Source organism: Ursus americanus, chromosome 7, assembly GCF_024610735.1.
Source record: "Ursus americanus isolate L20-20 chromosome 7, mUrsAme1.1.p, whole genome shotgun sequence".
Classification (NCBI taxonomy): Eukaryota; Metazoa; Chordata; class Mammalia; order Carnivora; family Ursidae; genus Ursus; species Ursus americanus.
Genome location: NC_142133.1, coordinates 12178225 through 12191315, shown reverse-complemented (window position 1 = coordinate 12191315; position 13091 = coordinate 12178225). Strand labels below are relative to the sequence as shown.

The following is a 13091-nucleotide window of genomic DNA, read 5'->3' as shown; positions in this document are numbered from 1 at the left end:
GGGTTGGCCCTTCCTCCACATGTGCTATTAAAGAGGCTCCAGCAGCTCTGCACTGAGTGTCTGGCTGATTGAATGATGGGTAGGTTACCATGATTGAATGAGTGAAGGGAATCAGATAACTCTTGCAGCCCCCTTACTGTGCTTTCAGGAGTTCCTACCTGGGAATCAGAAGACTTTTGTCCTTCTTGCAGGAGCCCCGTGTCTCTGAATCCCCAGGCTCCTGACCTGTGTGGAAGGGGAGTGAGTGAGTGTGAAGATGGGTGTCTGGTTTGGGGTTTGGGAGGATCGGATCATCCCCCAAAGGCCTACTGACCTGCCCAGCACCATGTCAGTGTTGGCCTTGGCATTGGTGGGCCACCAATAAATTTCCAGCTTCTCTCTGAGCAACAACTCAGGAATTTACAGGTCAACACGTCTATCAAGGAAGGGCTGGTGACATGAGGGCAAAGGCTGAGTACCTCTGTCGGATAGGTGACAAGGTGAGCAGAGATGGTCACCCTCTCTATACTATTGAAAATGGGCACCGTTCTAGGTTAATAACATCTCATTTGAAAAATTAACTTCCTTTTTAAAAAGGTGCAAAGTAATGTGCTTATCTGACCTTGTGAATCAGTACAAAAATGAATAAAGAAAAAGTTAATAGTCTTCTTGCTACACCCTTTCCATCAGCAAGGTGATACCCCCCCATCTCTCTCCACACCAGTAAAAGCATCCATGCGTGTGCAGAGATTTTTTGTTGGTTTTACTGCTTTTACAAAATTGGGGTCATTCTCAATAGTGCACTTTTCTCACCTTGGTTGGAAAGTGTTGGTTCTGGTGAATTAGAAAGTTTGGTATTTACACAAGTGATAGTCTCCTTATATATGAAACTAAAACATTACATTTAATGCTGAAGTTCTTAATCTTTCTTTATTCCCTACCTCCATAAAGATAATTGTTTTAAGTTTTTTTTTATAAGATTTTATATATTTATTTGAGAGAGAGAGCGCACAAGCAGGCGGGGCAGGGAGAAGCAGACTCCCCGCTTAACAGGGAGCCTGACTCAGGTCTTGATCCCAGGACCCTGAGATCATGACCTGAGCCGAAGGCAGATGCTTAAACCTACTGAACCATTCAGGCGCCCCGTTTTAGTTTTTTTATCCTACATGTACAGCCATGTATATGTACCTATAAAAATTAGGTAGCATTGTGTTTAAAACATTTTAAAAATAAAATGGGATCATAGTGTGAAAAAAAATGGGGCTGGTGACAAAAGCTCATCATTTTGAATAAGTAAATTTGTTGATAGTTAATTTTTTGGGTCCTTAAGCATGTATTCCATCAGGTGAGTAAACCACCCACCAATGTACCAACAGCCTTGAAAAAGGACTCAGAATATATACAAAATGGATGGAATTTGTGAGGGATATTTTCTGTGGCTTTGCAAAGTAACCCTAGAAGGAACAATAAATTGCTGTCCCCAGGGAAGAGTAGAAGCCTGAAAACCTTAAAAAGAGAGATCAGTGTATTTTAAAATATGTAACCATGAGAAATTAGGAACAGTTTGTTTTATTTTTATTTTTTAAGATTTTATTTATTTATTTGACAGAGACAGCCAGTGAGAGAGGGAACACAAGCAGGGGGAGCAGGAAAGGAAGAAGCAGGCTCCCAGCAGAGGAGCCCGACATGGGGCTCGATCCCAGGACCCCGGGATCACGCCCCGAGCCAAAGGCAGACGTTCAACGACTGAGCCACCCAGGCGCCCCAAGGAACAGTTTAAAAAGAGCTTTCTCACTTTTAGAAACCCATTCTGCCTTATTTTTGGCCCCGCAGACTTCACCCTATACAAATACATGGGTCATCGTGGGGAAGTCTCAGAGGTGGGTCAGAATGACAATAGGAACAAGAAGGAAGATAATGACACTAAATGTCATGAGATTTGGGGCAGAGTTTCTAGCTGCGTATCTTTTAGTGGGAAGTGTTTACTGCTCGAGACATCTAGTGCGATCACACTTTTTCAGAAATGACTGTAGGAGTTAGGATTTCCCTTCCCAAGACAAGGTATTTCAGAGTATACTTTCATATATCCCCTGAGCTTATATCACTTGTTTAGTGTATTTGTAGACTGCTTTAGGTACTTCCAGAGAAAAATGTCAATCCCCTACGGCTGGTATTAACATGCCTTTTTTTACTTCCCTTGAGATGAAATTCTACAGCAAGTGTTTCACAAGGTTCCGTATGAGACTCCAGTTGATGAAGCCAGAACAGCAGGCAAATCAATCACAAAGAGAGACATGAATTCAGAAAGCAAGTATATGTCTTTAAAACTCTAGGTGCATACATTCCTATAGGTCTATGTATTGTATTCTCTATACAGTGCTATCAATTTAGCATTTGTTAAAACCGATCCCTGTGTGGCAAAGACAAATTGAGAAATGAAGGAAAGACTTGTCTCTATAAAATAAAACCTCTCTATAACCTTCAAGTCTATGGTCTAAAATGTGCCTATCCCTCTATTTTGGCGGAGGGGGGTGGTGGTGGGGGTGGGAATCCTTGGAGATCATGTGTCAAGCCGGTTCTCCCTTTCTGGAGGCTGTTCAGAGGACAGAAACTGGAATCGCAAGTGGGGTTTACTTTTCCTGACAACAGGAGCCCTGAGTAATAGAATAGCTTTGCCCTGCACACGCTTATACTTCCCTGGGCACAGTTTGATACTTTGCTTAGCCCTTGGGGAGAGCTGGTGCGCTCATTAGTACCCCCATTCAATGGATAAGCCCCAGGCCAAACCAATGACTTGCCCTAGGCACACCAGTAGAAATAACAAAAATGAAAAACACGCTCTTCTCCAAAGCAGCGTCAGATTATTATTTTTTTTAAGTAGCAGTTTGAGAATTAAGACAGTTGTTTGATCATAGGTTGTAAGGATAGAATTGTACCCTGGACAGCCAAGGAATGAGCACTGTGTTGGAATTTTGCATACAGATGTGGATTTCAGTTCCCAAGGTTTGTTTCCCACAGCATCTGCCTGGGCTCCAGCCTCTGCAGTCAGCAGCTAGCTGATGCCTTGCTCTACGTTGGCATGTAAACTTTCAAATATACATTCCCAATACAAGTTGGATTCCATATTAGCATTTCAACACTTAAAACAAAATATGGACCCAGAGTGCTCAGAAGTGTGTACGGATACAAAATTTTCATTTTTTCCCCCATAGATTTCATCAAAGGAGCCAGTGTTGCTGGGTATTCTACTGCACCAGGGTTTCTCCTTGGCAGCGTGGACAGAATTTCTACTGATGGTAAGTAATACCTCATTCTTCCTTGCGCCTGAGTTTAGAACCAAATGTGAGACTGAGCTAAGGATCCTGCAGATGGAGCTCAGACTATGCTCTCTAGAAAACTTGGCTGGATAATGTGGGTGCTTCATATTAGGAAGAGTGCCTAATCATTGGTGAGGTTTAGGGTATCTGTGGTTTCCCCAAGCCCCCACCATGAGAGAGTTTGCTTCTGTAAAATTCACAGCATAGAGGAACAGGTCAGAATGTTTGCTCTCTGGAGGCAGATGGATGCCAGAGAAAGAGAGAGAGAGAGAGAGAGAGAAAGGGAGAGAGAGGAGCTGGCCGTAGTCACCTGAATCCTCCTCCCAGACTTACTTGTGAAGTCCCTTTCTCCCCCTGCAGGCAGGGACTGGTGAGGGGCAGAGCACATTCTTGAAGTGATACCCCAGAGGCGTGCTCTCCCTCCGCACCATGAGGAGTGTGGGAAAGTGCTCCCCTTTAGCTGATGAGCAAAGGCTCATCTCACAGCCCCAATTACGGTGGGGACAGATTGGCTCTGAAGACAGAATGAGGAACTAGCATCCCATGAAGCACTTCTTCCCTAGGCAGATAGAAAGATTTAAAAAGAAAAATAGGCTAATTATGTCACTGCCCAAGCTGGCAAATATGTGGTCTTTCCTGGGAGTAAGAATATGAACTAGGTCAGTGGTTCCTAACCCTGACCACGCATCAGCCATGGAATAGAGGATGAGAAATGGGAAGAGATTACAAACGCTTATTTCTGGAACCCACTGAGAGTTTCTAATAGTGGAGTCTGGGGTTCCACACGTTTATGCCTATTTTCCAAGTGATTTGCTTACAGGTAACGTTTGGAACCATTGATCTAGATGGTTTTTGGAGATTAACTTACCACAGAATTCTCTTTAAAATGGATACATCTAATACTCCTGAATTTGTCCTATACATTTCCTTCTGTGAATTTCATGATGATCATAAATTCAATGTAGCCGAGCATCTCTTTGGTACCTAGGTCTACACCAGGAGACTTGAGAGGGTGATTTTATTCTGAGAACCACATATGGGCTAGAATGAGTTCATCAACACAGTCCAGGTCATGCCATTTTCCTCTGAAATGGCTACACCACTTATTAAAAAGTCCATCTGTGCTCCAGTGATCTGAGATACCCTCCTCTATCTTATACTAAATTCCCATATGTCCCGGGCCTCTTCCTGGGCTTTCTATGCTAAGCACCGGCCCACTGGTTTCTGTATACGACAGCCCCACACTGTTTTAATTACAGAGGCTGCAACAGCATGTTTTAGTGCCTTATGAGACTAGTCCCTTCTTTGCAGCGTTTGTTGGTTCAGTGTTTTCCTGGCTATTTTTGCAGGCTTGTTTTTGCTCATGAACTTTAGTATCAACTTGTGTAACTTCATTAGAAGCCTGTCGATATTTTTATTCGCATCACATTACATTTATAATACAATATTCACCTCGGGAAAACTGATGGTAAGTCATTCTGTGCTGTCCTTTTCTTCAAGTTTACTTTGGCCTTTCAGTGTGTGATATTTCTCCCTTATGGGAGCTTGACTCAGGGCTTGGGGTACAAAATGGATTTATTTTCCTCTATCTTCCCAGACCCCCAAGGTGTACAGTGGCCAATCTAAACTAGGTTTGGAGGACATTCCTTTTTTTTTTTAATACACAAAGGATCGCATTACAAATTGATCATTACACTCATCTTGATAATCCATGCTGTTGAGTTTCTAGGAGTCTCACAATTAGAAGGAATACGTAGATTAGAAGACTTCCCTTGGGACTACAATGTCAGGTTGAATCATTTGAACTTACTGTTTTTTGTAGGTCAAAAATGGTTAAGGGGAACCTGGGTGGCTCTGTCAGTTAAGCATCTGACCCTTGATTTCAGCTCAGGTTATGATCTCAGGGTCCTGAGATTGAGTCCTGTGTGGGCTCTGTGCTCAGCACGGAGTCTGCTTGAGATTCTCTCTCCCTCTCCTTCTGCCCCTCCTCCTGCTCCCTCTCTCTAAAATAAATAATACATCTTTTTAAACAATGGTCCAATATCTCTAATTTCATGTGGTTCAGCCTCAAGGTGCAGTTCAGTCATTCAGGGGTTTCTGCTTTATGGGGTGGGTCACATACCCAAGTCCAGGCTTCCTGCAGAGTGGAGATGCCTTTGTAAAAGTGTGTCGCTTCTCTCCATCCACAAAACCGGAGGTAGTTGATTAAAATCCTTATGTTTATATGGAAATAAGCAAATATTTCCTTTGTTCAGCTGCCTTCCTTGGAATTTCATTTCTACCGTGGTTTTAAAATAGGCCCACAAAGTCTTTGATACCCCTCCCCTTGAGTGTGGGCTGGACCTTGTGACTTGCTTTGAATGAATAGAACATGACAGAAGGGCTGGTGTGCTACTTCGTAGGTTAGGTCATAAAAGACATTGTGGTTTCTGCCTGGCTATCTCTTGAATTGCTCACCCTGGGCAAAGTCAGTTGCCACGTTGTGAGGACATTCCAGCCGTCCTGGACTTAAGGAGAGGCCCTGTGGTGAGGAACCGGGCCCTCCTGCCCTCAGCCTGTGGGGGAGATGAGGCCTTCTGCCAACAGCTGTGTGAGTGAGCCGGCCTGGAAGCAGACCCTCTGGTGCCAGTCAGCCTTCAAAGGACTGCAACCTTGGCCAACAAATCGGGCTGAGCTGGGTGGTTCTGGCTCAGAGTCTCTCATGGGGTTGCAGTCAAGAGTCTTCAAGATTCCTTATCTCACTCAAGACCTAGCTATTGATCTCCTAGCTGGTGAGAGGTCCCGTGCCAGGGGTAGAGAGGTGAACAAGGCACTTGGTCCTCCAAGAGCTCACTGCTAATAGGAAAGTCAGCATCATCAGTCATTATTAGCTATAAAAATGCTAAAATGGAAGGTACTTCAAAAGTGCTTCATATTGGAATTGCCTGGAGCTTTGAGAGGACAAAAGAGAGGCAGGTGTGCTTACTAAGGTTTTTTGAGTAGAGAGAGTGAATTAAGAAGAGACCCCGCCAAGCCCCGATCATAGACAATAGTAGAGATTGCACCACACAAGGAAAGGAGGCTGACCAGGCCCTCATCAGGGGCCAGGAGCTTCTCTGAAGCTCTTCTGCTGGACGAGGAAATCCAGAACACACAAAGCTTCCTTAGCAGCAGTGACCATTCTCCCTGGAAATTAATGGTAAGAGGGGCTGGGCAGGAAGAGGCTGAGGAAATGATTTTTTTTGAGAAGTGAAGTGTCGTGTTAAAGTGTGCACAGGTGTGCGGCAAGCTCCAGCTATTACTGGTTTAGCGCCACGGAAGGGAACCTAGTTCTTACTTAACAGTGCAACAGTAAGGTGCTCTTAATAGAAGCAATCAATGTCTTATTTCAGTGCTGGTCTCCTAAGAGGAAAAAGAGAGGGAAATTATGATGTAAGACTTCAACTTTTCCCTGAACACAAAGCCAAAATTTTTTGGTTCTGGGCTCATTTACCACAGCTTAACAGGCCCAGGATGTGACTGATTGGCACTCGAATTAAGTCTGCCTCACGGATGTGGGGCTTAGCTTGTTGTCCTTGCTCCTGTAATGGGCTACTGCTTCTCTCGTAGTTGGCAACTGTGTTTATTTTGTCTCGCTGAAAAAAATTCGACAAATGATCAAAATCACGATCCACATTGATGGTTAAGTGTAGACAGTGGCTTCGAATTCTGGTTTTGTTTTTGCGGTACAGAGACAAAGAGGGTAAAAATTTGTGTTCAAGTGAGGAGTCGATCTTTTCCACACATCTATGAAAGAGCAAGGCCAATGTCACCTCTTAATGGACCAACTCTGCGCTGTCCAGAGTTTTCTGTGTGTCTGTGGTGGTTAATCTCTTGACTGATCTGGCAAGCTGGCATTTCCAAAGTCAGCTAATAATGACTCACGTTAAGTTGGAAGTTTTCTCTCTTTTCTAAGGCAGATGAATAAGGAACACATCTCTCTCCTCCCCTCTAGAGGCTGTGGTCTCACACCACAGCAGCGTTAACTACACTGTCTCATTCCCACGTCTTTGACAACTAGACCATGGCAGACTGACCAAACTCATGCCAAAGCTGCCGCCCAGCTCAAAGGCATCTGGGCCTGGGGGCTCGGGCCTTGAAGTGTTCCGGGGACACGGGGTTCATTACTTCTCACTCTTCCTCATTCCCTTTTTAATAGCCTTACTTACTTTTTTTTTTTTTTTAAAGATTTTATTTATTTATTTGACAGAGATAGAGACAGCCAGCGAGAGAGGGAGTGGGAGAGGAAGAAGCAGGCTCCCAGTGGAGGAGCCTGATGTGGGGCTCGATCCCATAACGCCGGGATCACGCCCTGAGCCGAAGGCAGACGCTTAACCGCTGTGCCACCCAGGCGCCCCAATAGCCTTACTTTCTAACTGCTAACCTGTTAGTCCACACATCTCGCTGGAGCTCTTACCCATTGGTTCTGATTTGTTCCTGGAACTTCTCAGAACATCTCCCAGCCCCTTTCCAGGGCCATTCTTGTGTTGGACAAAGACAGCTCTCCTGGCTTCCCAGTCTTCTCCTTGCTAAAATCACTCAGGCCCTTTGATAAGGTCTCATATACAAACGAGTCAAAGATAGCCGGTGGGAGGGTTTAGGATGCTAATATTTCTGATTTTCAACCCTGGCTGTTTCTACTGGGTCATTCTGCAGCCCCTCTCCCAATAAATGCATATTTCGGTGTAGTTCACTCTCCTGTCTTGTCCATGCATTTTTGTAGTACTTTGTGGTTTATAAATTGTTTCCATGAACATTATGCTATCTGTGAGGTAGGTCTTATTATTTCTGTCTTATGCTAGTGAAGACTGGGTTCAGAGGGGCTCAGAATCTAACTGAAAGATTCTCTTGAGCTCCTCTAAGGTGGTCCCTGACCAGCTCATTTGATGATGGGGGGGGGGGGGAGTCTGTGAGAAATGCACATTCTCAGGCCTCCTCAGACCTACTGAATCAGAAACTCTAGGGTGGGGCCCAACGGTCTGTTTTTTAAGGCCTCCTGGTGATTTGGATGCACACTCAAGTGTGAAAACCACGGCCTCAGTCTATGGGTGGGTCACCCAGGAATTTGTTAGATTGAAAAAATAATAACAAAACACTGATATACATTTGGACTTCTCTCCAAAATCCTCCCTAACTCCTCACTTTGATTCTAGAGGAAGTTATTTTTTTTAAGATTTTTAAAAATTTATTTATTTGAGAGAGAGAGTGAGAGCATGAGCAGGAAGGAGCAGAGGGAGAGGGGACAGGGAGACTCTGTGCTGAGTGTGGAGCCCGACGCGGGGCTCGATCACATGGCCCTGAGATCATGACCTGAGGGGATATCGAGAGTTGGACGTTTAACTGACCGAGCCACTCAGGCGCCCCTAGAGGAAGTTATTTTTATCATAAAAATAGAACTAATCAGGGTTGCCTGGCTGACTCTGTCATTAGAGCATGTGACTCTTTTTTTTTTTTTTAAAGATTTTATTTATTTATTTGACAGAGATAGACAGCCAGCGAGAGAGGGAACACAAGCAGGGGGAGTGGGAGAGGAAGAAGCAGGCTCACAGCAGAAGAGCCTGATGTGGGGCTCAATCCCATAACGCCGGGATCACGCCCTGAGCCGAAGGCAGATGCTTTTTTTTCTTTTTCTTTTTTTTTTTTTTTTAAAGATTTTATTTATTTATTTGACAGAGATAGAGACAGCCAGCGAGAGAGGGAACACAAGCAGGGGGAGTGGGAGAGGAAGAAGCAGGCTCCCAGCGGAGGAGCCTGATGTGGGGCTCGATCCCAGAACGCCGGGATCACGCCCTGAGCCGAAGGCAGACGCTTAACCGCTGTGCCACCCAGGCGCCCCTGAAGGCAGATGCTTAACCGCTGTGCCACCCAGGCGCCCCAGAGCATGTGACTCTTGATCTGGGGGGGGGGGTGTAGTGATAACTTAAAAGTAAAATCTTTTTTTTTTTAATTTTTTTTAAAGATTTTTTTTTTTTAATTTATTTATTTGACAGAGATAGAGACAGCCAGCGAGAGAGGGAACACAAGCAGGGGGAGTGGGAGAGGAAGAAGCAGGCTCACAGCAGAAGAGCCTGATGTGGGGCTCGATCCCATAATGCCGGGATCACTCCCTGAGCCGAAGGCAGATGCTTAACCGCTGTGCCACCCAGGCGCCCCTAAAAGTAAAATCTTAAAAAAAAAAATAGAACTTATCACAGGCCAATGGTTGTTTTTAGATGAACACATTTTGTCTTTTGTCTTCTGTAGGTCACAATTCAGAGAAGAGGGATAAAGAATCTTCTCTCTCCAGCGGGCATATAAATGAGCCGTTTTCTGCTGTAGATAAAGCGACACTTGAGGAAGCAGTTAGGACAGGTAATAAGCTAGATACCGTAAGCTAAATAAGACACTTAAGTACAGATACCTTCAGAATGCATCTGTGCCTTTCATGGTATTTTAACAGAGGAGATGTCAGCACGCCTGTAATTTACCCACAAAAGCATACAATCTGCTGGTAAAATGATGAATTAAACTAACTCTGGGAATTTGACCACCCTTTCAAAAAGATGCTACTTTTAGTCGTTTCTAAGAGCCAGATCCTTCCTAAATGGGCAGCACCTTCTGAGCCTTGGCCATACTGCACACGGAGGCTTTCTAACAAGTAGGAGGGATTAAATCCAAATATTAACTAGTCCCGGATCTTCAGCCTTGGATGACCTGAGCCGGGGCCCATTCAGAACGGGTAGAAACTTGCCCATCATGGCAATGTGCTGACTTTTTCCAACAGAGCTCTTAGAGTTGCTTGGTGCTGCTGCCTCTCTCTGTAGCTTAGATGGAAGTGGCAAGTTGGATGTTTCCAATTTTGTCCCCATAACCCAAGATGGCCCTTGGCCAGCATCTCCCTGACTGCATGGCTAGGCCCCCCCTCGGCGGTTCTCCATGCCAAACCATCCAGTTCCTGTCATGGAACGTCAGTGCCCCATTTCCCTGATTCCTTCTTTTGTCACATTACAAATGGAGTGACAGAAGCCCTAGGAGTTGCTGATGTCGGCTGGGGTCTCTGGCTAAGATTGTCTTGTGCTCCCAAGCCCGCATTCGGTGGCATTCTGTGTCTGCCCTTAAGATTTCTGCAAGTCCCTACAGGCTGTAAGAATTCAAGATCATTTGACAACATGTTTACCCTTGTGCATGAAATTCCCCCAAACCTATGCCCTTGAGGCCAGTTATATATACGGCAGAACTTCCCGAAGCTGGGAGGGTGTGGTGGTGGTGCGGGGCAGCTTCAAACTGAATATCTGACTCCACTGTTTTTAGTAGCCACTGCAGAACTTTCCTCCACCACTGGGACCCTTGCCTCCTCCTTCCATCTGACCTCTCCTCTATTCTTCTCCTCCTGCAAACTGTGCCTTGTTGTCCCTTCTTTTTGGTTGCTTTGCTGCTTGCTGGCTCATACCCTCAGTGTCTCACCTCCACCACCAAACAGCATCTCATGTTACTGCCAAACAGCTTATGAGTGTATTTTCCTAAGCAAAGCCCGTTTGTAAGCAGAGCTAACAGGTGGTCCCTGCAGCTCTGTATGGGGCCGTCTCGCTCTGTGTACTTTGCCGTGTGCTTTTTCACTTAGATGTTCAAAACAAGAACGTGCCGTGTGCTCAGCTTCTGCAGTTCCTCCAAAGGAACATCATCATTGCCGCCGCCTCGGTGGCAGGAGTCCTCGTGGTCACAGTGTTGCTGCTGCTGGCGTTGACCACATGCATCAGGAGGAAGCAGCTATCGTGAGTGGCTCTTAGCTCCCACCCTTCTTCAAAGAACTCATGAGTATTTGTGCCAGTGTTGCCCCAGAGCTTCCTGCCGGTCCTGGAGTTCGGAGGAAGGCAGAGACTTCTAAGCCTGGTTGTTATTCATAGAGTTACAGGTGGTCCAGGCAAGGGGTTTTTAAGCACTGGCTTGGCAGTGATGCATAGGCTGGTATGAAATTCCTGGCTTGGACCATGCTCGCCTCTAAAGAATCCCTTAGGTTAGGCCACACCTGTTTTCACACTGAGGGCCACTTAGAAGAGGGGAGGGTACAGTCTCTGGCTGAAAGATTGGCAGATAGGAAGATGAGGGCAGGGACGGATGAGGCCATGGAGGAGATGAGCACAGGGCTGATATCTGGCTCGTTCACCCTGGGTCAGCAGCACTGGTTGTTAGAATACTGAAAGATCCCTCCACAGGGTGGCAAACAGCACCTTTCCAGGACCTCCCACAGACTTCCCAGTCTTCCCCGGGATCCTGCAAATGAAGGGTTCATGCCTGGCCCAGCAGTGGCCCTCCAGGGCTCTGCTCTGACAGTGGCCACTTTGACCAGTCAGGGTCTGTCTGTACCACTTGCTAAATATGACGAGAGGCTCCGACACGGTGGCCATAACCACAAAGAGGCACTAGAAAGTAAGCGGCTTACAACATTATGCATTTGCAATAATTGCATCTCGAAATTATGTGCCTCCATCTGCATCCCGTGATATACCACTTCTTAATCACAGGGAAAAGCAGCGTCCCAGGGCCCCTCGGGTCTTACCTAACACTGTGTTGTGTGCTTAGCTTGTCCACAGAGAAAGGGGGCCGTAGTGAGCCATGGGGGGTGAAGTGTCCCTTCCCCCCCAACTTGGAGGCTACAGTACTTAAATTTGCCCATAAGAGTGACATTGCTTTCCCTAAAGGAGTTGTTAAAACACCAAGATTCCTGGCACTGGTAACCCATTCGGGCCAGCCACCACTACCTCTATCCAGCTTCCTCCTCTGAGACAGGAATGGATCCCCTGAAGTGAAAGGGGAGCCTGGAATGTGGCAGAAGTTAGAGATGGAAGATTTAAAGAGCTTCTGGAAATAAGCTTGACCCACTCCACAATTCTGACTGGGGCTTGTCCATTGGTTTGCCATTTCCCTTCTGTGCCTCTTGGAGCTATCAGAAGAAGTGGTCAAGACTGGCTCCATCCCACAGAGGCAAATCGAAGCTGGGGAGAGCCTGTGTTATCAGAAAGTGGGGAGGGGGGAGGGAAGGAGTTTCCCAGAGGCTGTCTGGCACCCAGAGGCAAAATGAATTTTCATACATGATAAACCTTTGTGATGGGAAGTAGAATGCTTACCCCTCAGAAACATCAGCCTCTGTCACTGCCCACTGAGTAGACAATAGGAATTCCTATACACGTCGTTGTGCAATATGGTTTTGTGTATTTTATTTTAGACATCCTCCGGCGAACATGACATATAATATTTTTATTCTGAGTGGGAAGACTTGGTGGCAAAAGTTTCAAGAAAAGAACCCCAGAAAACACAGCGATAAACAGAAACAGTTGTTGAAGAGCAAGTCCTGTGTGTAGGCCAGCTGGTGGGGCCAGCCGACCCAGGACGGAAGCGATGAGGCCAGGCAGTTCTCCACGAGGACACCATGGACAGGCATTTGGATTTCTGGCTGTGGGGTGTGCTCTGCAAAACGCTTACCTTCTCCTGTCAGTCTCGAATGGACCAAGACACAAATGTTTAACCACAGGATGCCTCTGGTGTGGTATGGCACTGACAGCTAGTGCGAGAGACTCAGCACATTTGCCCAAAGACAAACCTGACCAGCTACCGGTTTACTTATTTATTAAAGCATCGATTCTCTGATTCAGCCGTTCAGGGAGCAGATGTTGATTAACACCGAATATGAAGACAATCTCAAACAGGCAACCAAAGGTATTGGAAGCAGGCCCGGTCCTCGCGGGTTTCTGAGGAGAGGGCAGACAGCCGCCTGAAACACTGAAGAGCTTAGGGCTCTGA

General features: G+C 46.0%; 1 protein-coding gene across 1 annotated transcript in view; it reads left to right on the top strand.

The window, feature by feature from the left end:
* Positions 1-13091, top strand: part of C7H2orf92 (chromosome 7 C2orf92 homolog) — a 29203-nt gene extending 16112 nt beyond the window's left edge. The window contains exons 5-9 of the mRNA XM_087863337.1: positions 2182-2286; positions 3192-3275; positions 9558-9665; positions 10915-11065; positions 12517-13091. Of these exons, the coding sequence (XP_087719463.1) occupies positions 2182-2286; positions 3192-3275; positions 9558-9665; positions 10915-11065; positions 12517-12652 (584 nt within the window). The 3' untranslated portion in view covers positions 12653-13091. The remainder of the gene's footprint in view (positions 1-2181; positions 2287-3191; positions 3276-9557; positions 9666-10914; positions 11066-12516) is intronic.